Source organism: Punica granatum, chromosome 2, assembly GCF_007655135.1.
Source record: "Punica granatum isolate Tunisia-2019 chromosome 2, ASM765513v2, whole genome shotgun sequence".
Classification (NCBI taxonomy): domain Eukaryota; kingdom Viridiplantae; phylum Streptophyta; class Magnoliopsida; order Myrtales; family Lythraceae; genus Punica; species Punica granatum.
Genome location: NC_045128.1, coordinates 320,477 through 338,866, shown reverse-complemented (window position 1 = coordinate 338,866; position 18,390 = coordinate 320,477). Strand labels below are relative to the sequence as shown.

The 18,390-nt window shown below is 36.8% G+C and overlaps 1 protein-coding gene and 1 long non-coding RNA gene across 2 annotated transcripts; one reads left to right on the top strand and one right to left on the bottom strand.

Moving 5' to 3' along the window:
• Positions 1–8,109: 8,109 nt before the first annotated feature.
• Positions 8,110–14,271, bottom strand: LOC116196218 (TBC1 domain family member 15). The gene is made up of 15 exons (XM_031525837.1): positions 14,001–14,271; positions 13,639–13,815; positions 13,382–13,433; positions 13,166–13,273; positions 12,543–12,627; positions 11,608–11,662; positions 10,883–11,284; positions 10,574–10,633; positions 10,305–10,403; positions 10,104–10,214; positions 9,949–10,020; positions 9,750–9,866; positions 9,151–9,300; positions 8,774–8,874; positions 8,110–8,688 (listed from the first exon to the last, which is right to left on the bottom strand). Exons 1-15 carry the CDS (start codon positions 14,061–14,063, stop codon positions 8,361–8,363), a joined length of 1,980 nt encoding a protein of 659 aa, XP_031381697.1. The 5' UTR covers positions 14,064–14,271; the 3' UTR covers positions 8,110–8,360.
• Positions 14,272–17,012: 2,741 nt separating this feature from the next.
• On the top strand, positions 17,013–18,126 carry LOC116196219. Its single transcript, XR_004154791.1, has 2 exons — positions 17,013–17,304; positions 17,867–18,126. It is a non-coding gene; the product is annotated as an uncharacterized LOC116196219 (long non-coding RNA).
• Positions 18,127–18,390: the final 264 nt, after the last annotated feature.

Sequence of the window (18,390 nt, the reverse complement as noted above, 5' to 3'; positions counted from 1 at the left end):
ATGACTGGGTCCCACATGAAGAATTTTGCTGGCAATCTTGTCCTGTAGTAAACCAGAATTGCACAGAGTTGAGCAACATTTTGTTTCAAACAGGCTCTAAATATTTTTTCCATTCCGTGAGAGAGAGAGAGAGAGAGAGAGAGAGAGAGAGAGAGAGAGAGAGAGGAGGGGGGAGGGAGCTAAGGAGAAAGAAACCGAGGAAGGGAGAGGGAGGGGGAATGGGCGCGAGGGGACAGTGAGAGTGACAAACGTGGGCCTAATAATGGTTCGTCCGTTTAAAAAATAAATTTTACTTAACTTAATTTAATTTAATATTTTTAATTAATAATATTTTTATTTTTAAAAATTCTCTTATTTTTTTTCTATATATTATTATAATTAATTTTTTTACTAAATTTTTCAATTATTAAATATTTTTTTTTAATTTTAATATTTTTTTCTTAATTCAATGACACAATCGGGACAGAAGGAGAGAGAGAGATCACGTAGAGTCGAATGGTAGGAGGACTGAAGGAGATGAGATATATAGATATGATATAAACGTACTCCGCTGTTGGTATCAATGTTCCACTTTTAGCCGACACCTTGCCGCTCAGTGCTCCCTCCCTCACTTCCCTACTCGATCGTAATCCTATCTTATCCTATCCCTCCACTCCCCACTGATCTCCTCTCCTCCTCCTCCTCCTCCTCCTCCACTCTCAATTATCGATATATTCCGTAATCAATAATACAATTACATAAAATCAAATCTACGACAGTCATAACTCATACGTGTATATATATATATATATATAGCAAATCATAAATACATAAGTTTATGTAATTTTTGTTTCATTAATTAACTAATTTCATAAGACTCGCTTAATTGTTCAATTCAATTAAGCATGCTCATATATATATATATAGAACGGGTATTATTGGTATAAAATTTACGATTGGGCTCAAAAAAAGTGTTGACCTCAGGTAATTTGTCTAAGAAAAAACTAATCGAATAAAGAGTGGAATTAAGACGTATATAATAGAGAGAGAGAGAGAGAGAGAGAGAGAGAGAGAGAGTGGGGTGCACCGCGCGGTCAGCGAGAGACAATGGAGACATACCCAAAGCACAACGTCCCCCGGCCCTTATGTTTCTCTGCCGGGCCGGCAAGATTGAGTGCAGAGGAACTGTCTTTGTCCCTGTCCCTATCCATACATGCATATATATATATATATAGAAACTGGCTGGCCAGAAACTTTCTCCGCCCGCCCCCCCAAGCGAGCGCGCGAGCTAGCCATGTTTGATTGTCCGTTTGTTTTTATGGTTCTCGACGTAAGACTTTCCTAAACAGTCAAATCTGCCTGCATTGGCCCCGCCCCCACCTCGCATTCACGATTAAATATATAATGAATATTACTTATTCAATTAATTCAGAATGAATAAGTAATCAATCATCAACAATCAAATTGTCCGTAAGTAAAAAATTGCGTGATCATTGTAAATACAATTTATCATATATATACATTTTGATTTGACGTTACTCAAACAAAGTACCTAGTAAATACTCCTTGAATATTTGCTTCCCACCCGCACCCACGTGTCTCTCTTTCTTCTGAGGGCGTGGTATTAAGTTTTAGAAAGAAAAAAAAAAGGATATATATATATATATATATGTAGAGAGAGAGAGAGACAGAGAAAAAGAGAGAGAGGCGAGCGAAGAGACAAAGAGAATCTTTAGCCTTGTGAAGAATCTAATGCATGATAACAGAAATGGCTCTAGTTATTTATTTATTTTTTCTTGGGTCCGGGGTCGGTTTAGGTGACTGATTATATAATTATATATATATATATATATGTGAGATGGAGAAACCTGCAGGCCCACCCGACAGCATGTCCTCCCCGAGCTAGCTAGCTTATTAGCTCGCTAGTCAGAAGAGAGAATATATGATAAGTATAGTAGATTTCAAATTTATTGGATTTGTATTTTTTAAAATTACTTCGTGTAATTTACCTACTTAGTGGACAAAATTAATATTTCAATTAGAAAATACATACATATATATATATATAATAGTCAACACCAATTGACTACGGTCAACGGTATTTGACTGTTGCAAAAAAAAAAAAAAAACAATGGCGCGGAAGTTATTTCGCAAAAATAAAAGAAGGAATGGTCAGCGGCTAGGTTTGACTAACACAATTAAAATGCCGTTGCCACATGAGAGGTTAGTTTGAGCCGATTGTCCAAGGAGACGTGTCCCCTTACAAAAAGAAACCATCTTGGGCCCTCAGATCTCTATAAATAATTGGGTCCGAGCCAATTTATCATTATTATTGATCGACTTTTAAAATTTCAGAAATTAAAGAGAGTTAGAGCATGTGAGATTTCAAGTTTTTGCTTCCTGATAATTTCTAGCCTCATTCTATCCCGAGAATCATTTGTCATAACTTGAAGTAAACTTCGTGTAGAGGCAAATATACTCTTTGGAAAGCGTTGAAACTGTGGCTTGAGGCTTTCCCTGTTCTGTGCATTTATTCGTGGTTCGTGTGATCTTGACTGCTTGTGGTTCTTAGTTTGTGGTTCGTGTTCGAGTTCGAAGTGTCTCCTCCGATTGTCATCTCTTACCGTCCCAAACAATCAAAGAGTAGATTTCTATCGAGATGGCTTCGGAGGCGATATCCGCATATAATATTCTTCCATAATAATTATCGGAAAGATTTTTCATGCAAAAGAAAAATAAGGATGTCCTAAAGAGGACATGCCTTATCATAAAAATTGATCAGTAGTACATCACGACTAAGAGGAAATTGATGTATCCGTGGCTCTAATTGATGACATGTTCAATTCCATGTAATCAATCATGGTTCACAAAGAATTGGTCTCCACCACTAATGGAGTATCCTCTTAATTGGAAAATTTGAGTCTCATAGCTGAGTTTTAAGACAGATATTTTTATCGAGCATGTGGTATGCGTATTTATAAGGAAGTGAGTTTCACGCGAACTCATGTCCTGTAATCAAGGGGGAAAAGCTTTAATAGCAGTATCGAGAAAATCGGTGTAATTCCAGAGAAACATGAGAAAATAGAAATTAAGCCAATGACAAAATAATGAACGATGAAATTCACACAGCGACTGATCTAAAGTGAATTTCATTCATCCCAAGTACTAATCGAGGTACCGTCAGAGCAAAAAAAAGGGGAAAATTACCTGAATGCAAATGGAGCCAATGACGCCACAATCAAAAGTGAAGGGAAGTCAAGGGATAATAGAAAGCAGGACAAACAGATTTACCATCGATAGTGTAAAGCATATCAGGAGGCCAGGCCGGGGTGTAGTCGAGAGAGAGGTTCATGGTGAATGGAAGCATAGGAGAACAGTTGGGAGGACAGGAAGGAAGCATATATGGAAAATGCGTAAAGTGCAGTGGAAGGGAAATAGGAAGAGGGTCAAGGCAGAACCGAGTCAGGGGTGTAGCGAAGAGACGTAGTCTTAACTTTTGGTTTTGGGTGGGGGAATAATAATAATCCGGTAAAAATCTAATTTGTAAGATACGTGTATATATATATATATATATATATTTCATTAGAAATTGAGAATGTACCACACCAATCAAATCTCTACGTTTGAAAATACACCATTGTGAAAACATATTATTGGGATTTACATTTTTTATATAGAAGTAATAGATAGATTTATCAAATCAGTTAATTAAATTTTTCGTTTTTTTCTTTACATCTATATATGTTCACTAAATTAAGACAATTTAAAAATTAGAGCATTCTATTTAATTAAAATAAGTCACGTTATAAGAGTTTGTTAATATTTTCTTTCCAATATTACAATATCATTTCTCACATGAAAATGTTAATATTGATTGAAAACCTTTTCGGAGATCGAGGCATCTTATGGAAACCTTCCTAGTCGCTTATTAAAACTCAAAGATAGTTTTGTTGGCGTTCGCGACACTTTTTTAGCCCCAAACATCTTTTTTTTTTTTTTTAATTTCAATCGTCATTAGTTACTTAATTAATGAAGCGAAAAAAGGTTAAAAGGAATTGGTGACTTTTGGAAGTTTAGTGTTGAAACCTCGATTGCAATTCTGTAAACAGAGGCTCTTAATATGGGGCAAAAAGAAGAATACGCACCAATAGCAAGACCGTTTAAACAGTTAATGCAAATGTGATGGGGGACTCTATGGCGTCAGCAGACATCGGGAGATTAACATCGCATGGCAAGAAAGCTATGGGGTCGGACAAAGAGAGGGAGAAGTTGGTTTGGGTTCCATCATCACAGATAGAAGGGGTAAGAAAGTGACAGACAAAGTAGCTAGTAAGGAATGGAGCGAGGTCGTTGAACCATAGTTACTGATGATAAGGAATGGAGGCTTCTACCGAGAGATAGAGAGAGAGATAGACAGTCAGATAAGGGAAGAGAAGAGGGTAAAGTAAAAGGGAGTAATATATCTGAATATAATTGGAGAAATTGTTATCGGGTTCGGATACCGATTCTGAGTACGATATATGCATGGACTGGAATTGAAATCTGTTTTTCATCGGTTTTTTATTTTAATACATGTATCCTACTTTATTTTCAATACGAGATACCGAGATTCTATCCTAAGAGATAGATTTCGACCGATTTCGGATATATCCAGCGTCCGTACACACTCCTCCTACAAAGTTTGGTATCAGAAGGAGACGAAAGAAACAAAATAGTATCTCTGTCGCTTGGGGTGGAGGAATGACCAGAGAGAGGAGATGTCTAATATTCAAATACAAATGGTAATTTTAAACGCTATTGAAGTCTACCAAAGAAATCGACGAAAATACATGACTCTTTATGTAAAAAAGATAACTACAGTTATTTGAAGGGTAAAAGTGAAATTATGTAAAAAAGATAACTACAGTTTAATTGAGCTGTGTTATGTGCAGAAATATTTCATCGACCTGCATACTTTTATATTAGTAATAGACACCTTAATAAATAATTTTGCATGCAAAGCAAAGCAGATGGCAAACTCACTCTCTCACACACGCACACACTCGCTCACTAATTATTTTTCTCTTTTTATTACGGCACTAATTCCCCGCCACACTTCTATTCCACACGTGACGTGGGATCGTTCATATGTACGGCTGGGTTGCACGCAACGCCGACGCAGCAAGTGGACCCACAATCTCTTATCGGGGGGTGGTGTGGTGTGTTTGGTTCGTGAGAATGTTTTTACCGAATTCTGAAATTCACAAGAAATTCTCTTTCAGTTCTCTGAAGTCTTTCCATTATAGGCAAACGGGTCTTATTAGGGGTGGTGTTTGGGGGGAAGTGGAGTCTAGAAAGCCCAAATTAGGATTTTCGGACTCCGAAATTCTCTCTCAGTTCCCACAAGAATTAATGGTGATTTTCTTGGGCGGAAAATCTATCTCCCAAGAATAATATTTCTTTTTTTAACTTAGGTAAGATGGCCAAGTCTTATTTTTTTTAAATATCATTATTATTTAAAATAAATACCAATTCCTTTATAAATATTTCTTAATTTATTATAAATTATAAAAATAAGAAGCTAATACTTCTTATTAATTATATATATATATATATAACGGTATTGAGTACATTATTATTGTATTATTTATAAGCACTTTTGATTTAATATAATTTATTTATTCGTATTAAAATTAAGATATTAAAAAATAATTTTTTTTTAATTTTTCAATTTCAACTTTAAGTATTTAATTCATTTAAAAATATACAACGAGGGCAAGCATTATTGTAAAATCACATATGTTTTTCATCAATCTATTTTTCGTATGATACACCATATTATTATATTACCGGGTATTTTCCTATACAATATACTTACCAAACACGGTAACATAATATTTCTAAAAGTCTGACGTTTTCAAATTTATTTTCCCAATATTCTAACATTTATTGTAATTTAAGAATCCATGAACCAAATGCATGCCACCTACTCATACATGCACACTCATCCTCAACTTCATTATATATATGCGATCACTTTATATATAGTAGGACATATATAAATGACAATTGGCTAAAAAAGATCTACGCGTACATAATACTGTCGACATACTTATACATACATATATATATATATATATATGTTCATATGGGGATTAGTTTTTTTCTTTTTTCAGTGCAAAAGGGGGTAAAAGCCGGGTACAATGAAAAGAAATTAAGTTACATATATGGGGATTAGTTTTATATCGAGGAGAAACATGCATATCATGACTAATTGCAATATCATTTGGAGAAGGTCTTGAGATAGATTATAGTACAATAATTTGCCGGTACATGCAATGCACGGATTTAAACTTTTATAACAATAATTTTTTAGATTTTTCTTTTACCAATATTACCTTATTGAAAATTACATTAACTTATAATCATAAAATAAATGTATATACTCAAGGATATAACTACTTTTGATAAAATTTTCAAGTCAATGAATATATAAACGTTTATTAACACATCCAATATAGTAGATATATATGATAAAGTAAAAGATAATCCTATATAAAATAATTTTTTATAAAAGATTGTGAAGTTATATAAAATTGGAAATGGAGAACAATCCAAACAAATTGATATCTATTTTTTTATAAGTAATATATGGCTCTTCAAAATGTATATAATAATAATAATAATTATTATTATTATTATTATTATTATTATTTATTCTTCGTAAAATTCATTTTTAGCGGAAAAAGTACTGATTCTTTTAAGTATACTTCAAATGTTTGTATTATTATATATTAAGAGGATGATATATATATAAATATGTGTGTGTGTGTGTGAGTGTGTCTATATATGTTTATACAAATACATACATAAATATGTAAAGAATAAGCACATATCCATCTTAAATGTTTTACAACCAAATCTATATTTTTATTGCATATTTGTGCCACCATCTAACTATTTAGTGTAAATTTTATTTATTTATTTATTTATTATGAAGAAAGAAGAAAAAATGATTTTTTTTAAAAATAATTTATTGTAATAACTCTTACTGAATGAAATATGATTAAAGGAGAATTCCCTTTAGAATTTTCACTCAGCTTAATATAATATATATATATAGATAGATAGATAGATAGATCACTGATAAGTACTGTGGAGGCCCACACAGGCACCCCCAAACACAAACTGCAAGTGCAACTGAAGCCTATACATGTTAGAATTCTGGCAAATTCATGCCAAATCCACGTGGGTGCGGAGTGTGGTGGAGGGGAGACGTGAACTGTGGAGGAGTCCATTTCCCATTCTATATATTTCTATTTTTCATTATCAATTATCAATTATTATTATTATTATTATTATTAATGTAGCGGAGCGGAGCATAGCAGAGGGCCTGGCCTATACATGTATATATAATACCCATACAGACAATTAATAAAGTGAGCCCGACCCCTCAAAATTTTCTATGGGCCACATGTTTTCTTGAAGGATAACACGACTCATGGGTCCATCTAAGGACCAAATGTCAATTTCCCCATCCTTTGCTAGGCGTAGAATTCACTTAACCCCGTTCCGTTAATTGGTTATCATGAATTTCTTTATTTATTTTATTTTTCTATGCACAACAATTACATTCGCGTGACTCTTTGATAATACAAATTAATAAGTATTGTGATAAATTATGATAAATATTATCTTTGGTAAAAAAAGATGGTCTTGCGTGTTATATATTATCTAGGGAAAGAGAGAGTGCAATAGTTATTGTTGATGCAAAAAATCTATATTGTTGAATTTACATTATATTCTTAATTTAATGGCTCTGATACAACAGATTATATGATGTCGTCACTATTCTTTCCGGTTCTATATGGGGACCAAAGCCCATACATGATTTTTTTCCTTTTGGGCTGAAGACAAGTGTGTTGCAAACACCTTCTTATTTTTTTTTTTACCATTTTCCGCCACATCAACAAAATTGGTGAAAAATGATACAAATGCCTAACTTGACAATAAAATCAAAATTCATATTTTTTTTGTCAAAAAATAAAATTCCATGCAAAATAAAAAAAATGAACCAAAATTCATGCTTTTTTGGATCATCAACCCTTATAATTATTTATGTATATAGTACAATGTTCATGTGTGCTTGTGTGTATTTATATTGCACGGCATTCATTAGCATCGCTATTCCAATTATGTTTCATCAATTTCACCAAACCGAGTACGTACAGACAAAAGAAAGAAAGAAAAAGAAAAGAGAGAGAGAGAAAGGTAGAAGAAAAGAAAAAAGGAAAGGACGCAAGGAGAGTTGATTCCAGAAAATCCCGACTGACTGCTCTAAAACCCCTTCCCCCACGGTTTCTAGAACAACAACAAAACGAAGGCGGTAATGCTAATCGTATTTACAAGACCTCATCATCTTGCTGTGCATATAGTAACCCGTTCTCGATAGGCAGCGACGGTGGGGTTCCTGGCGGGATGCAAGCAGCACCATTCTCCCCAGCACAGATGCACAGTGCCTCAGCATCCCTGAGGATAGCATCGAGATCGATTCCCCCACTCAACCCGTTAATGAACTTCAACAAGGTATCAAAGTCCATCTGCTCCCCCATTATCCTGTTCCTGTAGCGCTTCAAGATAGCAACGCAAACATAGAGGTGAAGATGTTCTGACAGATAATGCGTCCAGAGGACCTCCCACAGGCGCATCACTCTCCCATACTCGAATTCCCTGGCCATGAGCGGCACCAAAATTTATCAACATCACATAATCTAGTGAATACAGCAATTGTGTGATAATGATTAGAGATACCGACCTCTTGAACTGAATCAGAAGCCAGCGGAAACAGAAGAAATAGTTCAGGCAGTCATTCTGCTTAAAATAGTTGTGCAACGGACTGTCCAGCAACTCCACCAGCTGCCTCATGAGATAAATTCAGTGTGTTCGTGAGCCTTGTTGCTACTAGGTAATCATACACGAAAAATATAACAAAATGCGCATGTCACCAGTGACGAGAAATACTAGCAGTTGGCACTCCAAAATATAAATCATGTTCATGTCAATGTGAAAATCTGCAACATCCCTTCAAAGTTACAGACCATAATTTGGCCGAATCAGCTGTCCGACAAAGAATATGTACAGTTAGGCAGAGGATGCTGGCAGATATAAGCAGGAGGAGGAGAGAGAACGCACCTTTGACAGGGCAAAAAGTTGAGAGTGCATGCCATTCTGATCTCTGTTGAAATTGGGTCCAAGACGTTCCATCAGAGCAACAAAGCACCAGAATGATTCCGATTCATCTTCCATGACAAACAATATTGGTGACAGTAGGTCGCTCATACCCTGTAAAACAAAATTAATAAAAATGCATAAGAGAAGGATGTTCAGCCAGCTTCTCTGATAGTTGGGCATACATAGCGGGAAATCTGGAGGAAATTAGCGAGAAGGGTGAAAAGACCTGGTTTTCAATTGAAAAAATACATAACCACTCCTTATGATACCATTTAAAAATATAGGACTAGCACATACAGACAAAAGATGATTGACTTACTAATGCACAAACGACATCGTCCTCAGGCCATGTTCAACTCATCACAATTTCCAATCAAGACCTATATGTTTCTAGTGCATTAGAATTCCTTTGCACTTAAAATGGTGGTTAATATTCTCACTTACAAGCAGAACACAGAAAAATTTGACCACCAAACCATGCTAAAAGATTTTATATTATGGTTCTCAGCCAGCTCTTTATTATTGATACATTAAGCCAATCACTGGAAACCAGCAAATACCTGACAATACCCAAGATCAAAGTTGTAGAATGAATATGTCAATAGAATATCACGCAGAAGATGCACGTTGACATTGTCGTCTCCTTCATAGAAGGAGATTGACCTATCAGTCCTCACCTTCAAAGCAGCAAGAAAATAAGTTATAATATATTACATATATAAAACTAGGCATTTCTCGGAAGGAAGTTTCTCCACTTACCACATCTTTCTCTATAAGGCCTTTTCTCTCCCTGAACTTGGTGAACCTTTTTGCTTGTTCTGCAGAGACACTCTACAACACAAGGTTGTACAGGGATGTAAGAAAGCATGCTTTCATGAAGAGGTGTGTAATGCAAAATAGAACTTAACGCGGACCTGCCACTGCCGTTTTATGGTTTCATACTCTGTTTTCTTAACGCGCTTGAGATAATCCCTTTCAGCATCTGTTGAATCATAGGCATGGTATCCCAGTAAGAATGCCCAGACCTATAACAAAAGGAGAATTTAATAAAGACCAAGAGGAACAAAGATGTTAACAGACCTCAGTCCAAACTTCAGTTGATATTAAATACAAACCGGTTTTCTTAAATGGTGATCAACTCCTCCATAAAATATTCTTTTTCTCAAGGCTTTAGAATCCATTACTCGTCCTTCAGAATCCAAGTAAGTTGCCCACTGCAAAAATGCTCAAATAAACAAGTATGATGATGGCGCAAGAGCACTGACTACTGGGTCTTCAAAAGCATAAATAATACGAGATCAGTACATGATGCAGAGTGACAAAGAAATCCTAACCAATGGATCATCCTTTGTAGAAATGACACATAGTTCAATGCTGTGCATACCTCTTCCAATCCTAAAGGTGCTTGTCGTGGCTGTCCCCATACTAGCGTCAGCTTATCAAACTGCTCAAAAAAAAAAGGGAAAAAGAGAGAGAGAGAGAAACAGAGAAGAAAACGAAGAAGAAGACATTACATTCCATGAGCAGTTTATTCTACCTGCAAGGACTACTAATGAACCTCAGTTTCTCTCAGAGTGAAACAACTAGATTACAAGAAGCAATGTTGAGGGGAAACCATCGTGTTAATAAGTTCCATAGGCATACTAATAAGGATGTTTACCAACATATGAGAACATACAAGTGCTAGGAGTACCTCGATAGGGTCAGGAGCAACAGGCACCTCCTCAGGTGCCTTCTCTGCCTCATGCACCAGCTTGTGAGAGGAATTAACAGGGGACAGACCGTGAGCTCTCCTCTCATTTGCCACGGCGAATCCATTGTTAAGGCTTTCGCGGAAGAGTTGTGAAGTTGTCTCACGTGCAAACCTCGTCACCAGGGAGAATTTCTCCAATACTTGAATTGAGATATCCCGAGCAGGATCATGGACCTTTTGCCTCGTCCTACCATTATATAGAGAAGAACTGGAACTTCTACTCCCATCACCTGCGTCCTGGTTTTCATTCGGAGGCAACTCTCCAAGAGGCGTTGATGTTGACGGCAGAGGCACATTTGCAACAGAAACAGCCCTCGGCAGTTCCAAGGAAGATAAGGTTCTCTATATAAGCCGTTAAAATGTTAAGTCGAAAAGTAACGGCAGCGACACTTCACAATCAAGGAATGAAAGCAGCGTGACACTATACAGCAGTTGACTGACGTTCTTCCACAAATTTTGGTCAGAGTATATAAGCATTTTTGGTTAAAGAACTCCGCCACTAGAAAAATTAGATGGTGATTAAAGAAGCATTTTGGGTTGAAGACCTCTCCTAATAACTAAATTAATGGCGATCATAATCTTTATGCCAATGTCACGGAAATTTTATCCTCCAAGAAGTCAATGCATAGTATGAAGTATACATAAATAAAGACAATATATCGCACCTGCAGAGGATTTTCAAAATCATTCACAAGAAACACGTTCGCATCTTCTGCTGACCTGAAAAGGGAATTGATTTGATAAACGCACCAGCAACAAGGGAAAAAAAAACCGAAATACAAGATGAGCTCATCATGAGTTCAACTATCAGATATAGATATTGCATGTTACTTTTTCATGTTCAGAAAAGATTTTACCCACACAGGGTGCCACTAAGTATTCCATCTAAAAGAACAAGGTAATCTCACAGTAATGTATGTCAACAGCTAGCACTCGAAAAAAGAATTGCCATTATAAAATCTTTAAACAACTGATAACAGGTATAGAAAACATTAAACAAAGAGATGATACATATGAATTTCTCAAGGAACGGAGAACCCAAGGCACAAAGTTCAAGTAGTTCATTTAAAGGCCTCATATTTGTCATAATTGTTGCAAAAGATCTGTTATCTGTTAATATATGAACTTGCAAGTGCAAGCTAAAATAGCTCTCTCATGTTTTCTAACTACTTTCCCCAATTTTTCTGTCCTCAGCACTGATATCTATCATGCATCATCATCCTGAAAGCTGACCACAATACTTGGTACACGAAACTTGAATGCGCTGTTTCCATTACCAAGAATCTAACGGTGCATAGCCAAGTTTTAAATTGAGAGTAAGCTTGTTTATCATATCGATCAAATACACAAGACACCTGGCATTGCATAGTTACACTTAATTCAAGATGAAAGCCTTATTATCAAATATATAAATACGTTTGGATCCCAATTCACTCAATTCTAGGAAGTCATCATCCGCCTACACCATTGCAACTGCCAATGATAGAACGTTTCTACTCGATCTTCTTCTAAAGAAAAAATCTTAAAGAAATAGAATATAGGCCATAATTATGATAAAAAAATAAGTAAAGATGACAATAAGCAATGAAAAATAACCTACCTCACAAGAAAAACATGTTGCTTTACTGTAGCAAGGAACTCTTTGACTCCTCCACTGTAGAAATAAAGAGGAGGAAATGCAAGTCCTGCAGAAGACTCATATGTTCATGCACTATATAGGTTTGAAATATGCGAAGAGATTTGTCCAAATGCCATAATACATTCCATTAACCAAAGCCAAAATTCAGACATGTAGACTTACTTCAGTGGGGCATAAATTTATGCCATAATACTCGCAGCAAAGCCCTTACTGAAGCACATAAATGGGATAACTAGAATCCCACAAAAATCTAATGTGACGGGACGCCTTCATTCCAGCTAACCTTTTTAGTTCAATTTCTCCAATAAAAGGTATCGTTTTTGGTACTGATTAGCTTCATGAGTTGAGTGTCCGTGATATGATACGCCTCTGGATGTATAAAGACTGAAGTGCGTTGGCACCATATGCACTAGGTCAAATCAAATGGAAAAATTCTACAGCCCACTTCATGTGCCAAGATGCAGCTAATGCTGAATTGAATGTGATTTCGCAATTGGCAGAGAGGGTAAGGAGGAGCCATCATGGTAGAATTACAAAGGCTAGAGTGAGATGAAGAGAGAAGGATGCCCAATGGTTATATTTACCTGAGGACATAACAACAATGATGTACTGCCACCCAAGCGTCGGAGTGTGCCGGCGAATCGACCTCACATCCGTGAAAGAAACGCCTCTTATTGTGTAAAGATTTCTATCTGCACGGCAATCCACATATGACGAGAAGAAATTTAGATTCTGGGCAGGTAGAGGGTACAAGGCAGGCAGTGAATGTTCACAATTTAATTGAAGGGATGGGATACCACCTTTCTCAGAGAGTCGGGCGTTCGAGTTTTGCCCCTTGTAAGGTATCCAATTCTGTGAACAACACCGGAAGGAAGGAGAGATGGTTATTACTAGCTAGCAAGGGGGGCTCAGATTAGATAGGGCCGGTGATTGATGCTAATTTAGGCTTATTCATCATCATCATCATCTAATCAAATCAAATCAAATGGGAGAGCAACAAGCGATTGAATTGAATTGAATGAACTGGAAAAAAGAAAAGAGAAAGGGGTACCAATACCATAATAAGAAGAGAGGATCCTTGCTTGATTAACTTGAGCCTGCCACTGATCCTCTCGGAGGCAAACTGAGTGGGGTGAATTGTCACATTGTCCTTCAGATAGACCACTTCAGCTCCCTCAGGCTCAGTGGTTGAGCTCGTCTTGGTGCTGTCGCTTCGCGTCATGTAGACTGAACCCTGGCCATGACAAACAACAAACAGTAGTTGAGTTTTTTTTTTTTTTTAAACAATGATGTTGATGGAGATAAGGAAGATGGAGGAGGAGGAGGAGGAGGAATGAAACTAAGTATCGGGCCAAGAGGATGAGGATGGTGGGAAGATGTGGGATGAAGGTGAAGGAAGGAATATTATGGATTACTTGCCTGGAGCTGAGAAGCAGCGTAATCAGCATCATCGGAGAGGTCGTGGAGCTCGGCCTCTTGCATAGCTATTAGGGTTTTTGCAGGTGATTGAAACAATCGAAGGAATTTGATTAGAGAGAGAGAGAGAGAGAGAGAGTTGAATCAGAAACGAGATGGTGGAGGAGAACCGACGACCCCGACGAGGAGAAGAGAAGGGAAAATGTTCTTCGCTCCAAGCTCTCAGCTCTCCTCTCCTCTCCTCTCCTCTCTGGTGCTGTAAAGCCAATGGCAGTTTTCTTTTCTTTTCTTTTTTTCCTTTTTTTTTTTTCAATTAGAAAAGAATATGCCCGTTCTCTCTCTTCTTTGGCTGGGCTGGGCTGGGCTCGCTGATATGATCAGATAAAGAAAAGAGAGACCCGTGTTTCGTCTCGATTCATATGGACTGTGGAGTGGTCGTGCCACGTCATATTGGGACTTTAGTCCGAGACCGCGTTATTATTCATTTCTGCACTCTCTTTTCTTAGCTCCTAAGATTTTCTTTCTTCCTTTTTTTTCCCCGTTATATCCATTTGAAATGAAACAGAAATTATCATACATTTTTAATATATAAAATATTAATAGGTAACACAACGTAGATTAATTTAAGTAATTCGATATTTGTTCGTCTTGAATTCTAGTATTATTTGTAAATAAAGAAAATTTAACAGTAGAAGAATTTTACTTTTTAATGAGTCGATCTCACTTGAACTAAATTAGCATTGAACTTCTAAATATTAGAGTACATACCGAAAATATATCAATAGGTAAACATAAGTTAATACATTCAAGGAAAAAAAATTTTAAAAAAAACTTTGGGGATAAGTGAAAAAGACCCAAACATACACTCCACCGCGAACACAAGATAAAAGGAGTACAAGACAACAAAAACACAATGCAGAGCAGAAGAGAGCTATAAATAAGCCACCCGACCAACAAGGGCAAACAAATATTGGCATATGTCGCGATGAAAACAACGAGCGGCATGTAAGATATCCAACTACTTTGGAATACCAACTGATGCGGGAAAAGGGTTCGAGTCGGAATTTTCTCCCCCATCAAGATTCTTCTCAAAAATTATGTCAAGTAGATCTTTTTTCTTCCATGGTGATCCCGATATCTCTCGCTTGCTTCCTTATCAGACTCGTGTTCAGGGACGGAGCCACACATCATTCAAGAGGGGCGGGCAACTGCCCTCCCAGAATTTAAGTCTTAGCACTTTACCCCTTAAATATGTAATTTTTATGACTTTGCTCCATAACAAATATAAGTAAATTTAATTTACTGTTTTACCCCGCTGAAAGAAGTATATATGCACCATGTATATTAAGTTATTATTTTGCTCCTACTAAATGAAAATCCTGGCTCCATCTCTTCTCATATTTGTCGTCACTACTGATATGGCCCTAAACCACAGACACCAAGGTCTCGACAGTTTTTCCCAAGATACCCTCCAACGCTCAAATTAGAATCGATATGTGAAAGAAAGCCGACAACCACTATTATAAATAGCTAATTTACCCAATTTGTATAAGAGATGAGTATTTATATGAGAACCATAAGAATAAATATACTTGACCTAAATATACGTACACTCCATCATGAACGATCAATGTTTTGAAACCCGGTCCGAGCATCAAACCAGCCTCTTTGCTGGTTGTGGATCAACCGGTTCAACCACCAATTTAATTATTTTTTGTTGTAAGGAATTAAAAAAATAAATGAAAAGTGCAAGATTTTTAAAAATATGTTAAACTAATACTCTGGAATGTGTTTTGTTATCATAACCTAATAATAAACACGAACAGATGACAACTTAACACAATAAAAGATAACAATTAATGATTTATAATTCACTAAAATAAGTACCAACAAGAACAATTTGTAAATTGTCAAACTAAAGAATGATAATGCAAGTATTGAACCGTGATAAACCTGTATGAGTATTCGTGTGCATATTTTTTCTATGTGAATCATGGTATTCGAAAAGTCCAATTGAACCTTGACTAATCCAGTCGAGCCGGGTCTGCCTATTAAGGGGTAAAACTCTCATATCGTGGATTTTCTATATTTACAAGGACTCGAATCCAAGATCTCACTTAAGCGGAACAAATGCCAAATTGCTTAAACCAATCCATGTTGGTTTCATGTGCACATTTTAATTCTATTGACCCAATATTTCCTCTCGTTCAAGATTTTAGTTGCTAATTTTTCTAGCAAAAAGTTGGGGAATGAAAAGATTTTTCTCGGAATGATCGATATCCGTAGATATTCAAGATTTTAATTTCTAATTTTTCTAGTAAAAAAAATTAGGGAAAGAATTTTTTTTTCTCGGAATAACCGGTTCGACCGCAACAAGCGGGTCAATCGGTTTTGGGTGGATTTTCAATTTAATTGGTTTTTTTTAAAACCCGGCTCGAACAAGGCAATGGGTCGTGGGAAAACCGGTTCGACCGGCCGGGCCGGACCAGATTTGAAAACATTAGGAACCATAAGAATTAATATACTTGACCTAAATCAAACTCATAAGTAATAACCCGGGCCGATGGCCCATAGGGCTGTACAGGGCCCATACTCGACTGATTGGGTAAAATATCCATTGGATTCAAGGGTGGGTTTCTTCAAGCCTGTCCTCATGGGAAGGGCTTGTTGAACCCTCAGCTTTGCGCCTCCCATTTGGTGGGGGCGGGGGCTGGTCGGGCCTCTCCCTAAAAGATAAGGTTTTGAGTTCGAATTTTGTAAATTAAGACAATTCAAGCTGTGAGAGCTTTATTCTTAATGGGTTGACCTGACTCGAATGAATTAGTTGGAGCTCAATTGAACTTTCGGATATAAGAGTTCACGCTGAAAAATTTAGTTTTGAAAAATACATTTTTTCGTGAATGCTACAGCTCCAAAAAGCCAGGTTTGAGAGCCCCTTTGCTCTACTTGGATGGGCAATGGTCCTTATTCCAATAAAACCGGATTTGGTCTCTTTATTGTCTATAAATAGAGGCAAAAGCAGTATTATATATGGTCAATGGTCCTGGTGGGATCTTCCGGAACCCCCAAAAAATCTGTGTTACCGGAAGTCCCTAGTCCGTGTACAAATAAGTGGTAGGCAATCAGTCCAGTGAGTTTCACCCAGAAGTCAGAGGGGTTAGACGTGAAGGCTCTTACATATAAGAGAAATTTTGGCCTACGGGAGGAGCAGATGTCAAGCTCTGCCCTTTGAATTTTAAGATATATTGTATACCTTTCTGTTGCATGGGACCGCAATTTAAGATATATCTTGATATATTGTTTTAAGGTCAGTGAGTTTCTAAGACTGTTAAAGCACAGAAATTGCTGAGCGTGAGATTATTTTTGTGGAAAATTTTCTGATTTGAGCTTCCACCATGATGGAAATCCCTAATCGAAAAATGGATGGCTGCTGATTTCAGTTACAATATGGATGGTTGCTGGGCTGTGACGTTTGTTGATTGTTCAATGGATGGTTTTGGTGAGTCGAGGTTGTGATATAAAAGGACAGTTCGGAGTTATGAGTTATTGGATGTAATTTTTGCGTGTATTAGTGAGGCTGTGATCTACATACGTGGCTGATTTACAATTTGTCTGAGTTAGGACCTTTAGAACCTCATTTCAACAAACTGCACTGTCGGTTTGGTTTGGTTTGGTTTGGTTTGGAATGATTCTCGATTTGATTAAGGTGGTTCTAGGATGTTTAAAAGTCCGACTTTGAGGCGGTGATATAGATATGTTTGTTTGGACTAGCTCTTTCTTTCTGTTTGCTGTTGGTTTGGAGTGGTGCTTTGATTTGCTGCTGCTTTTCACTTGTACTTTCATACATTCATAAATTTATAATTGAATAGGTGGCAAGAAGAAGATGGAGCGTTCCCGAGAGGAGGACGATGAAGATGACGGTAATGAGGTCGTGGATTCCTCCTCCGGTGATGGAGTTAGCAATTGCTTCGACAATGAAGGAGATGAGGCCTAGTTGTTCCTTCCAATTAACTGCTTATATTTTGTTTGCTAAAACTCGATCCGACTATTATTATGTTTGTTGAAATTACTACTTGTGCACTTTGGATTAATGTGTGTGTGTTTGAAACTTTATATATTTTGAATTGCATATTGGTTTTACAGGTGGGTTTGTATATTTTTCTAGCATTTTTTTTCCCTTCAAACTACAGAGACGGATTGGAGACGGAAGATCTGTCTATAAAATATTTTGACGCCCTACAGTGACCGTCTGAAAATCTGTGTCTAAGCATTAATTATAGACGGATTAGAGACGGGCCCTCCCGTATGAAATCAGTTTGTAACATTTTCAGCTGGATTTGAGACGAGGGGTCCGTCTATTGACAAATGGATGCGTCCGACTATATTCCATCTC

Coding starts and splice junctions, on each gene's coding strand:
- LOC116196218 (XM_031525837.1), bottom strand. CDS start 14,063: ATGCAAGAGGCCGAGCTCCACGACCTCTCCGATGATGCTGATTACGCT. Junction 11,663..12,542: donor CAACATGTTTTTCTTGTGAG/GTAGGTTATTTT, acceptor TTCCCTTTTCAG/GTCAGCAGAAGATGCGAACG. Junction 9,301..9,749: donor TTGATCTTGGGTATTGTCAG/GTATTTGCTGGT, acceptor TTTGTTTTACAG/GGTATGAGCGACCTACTGTC.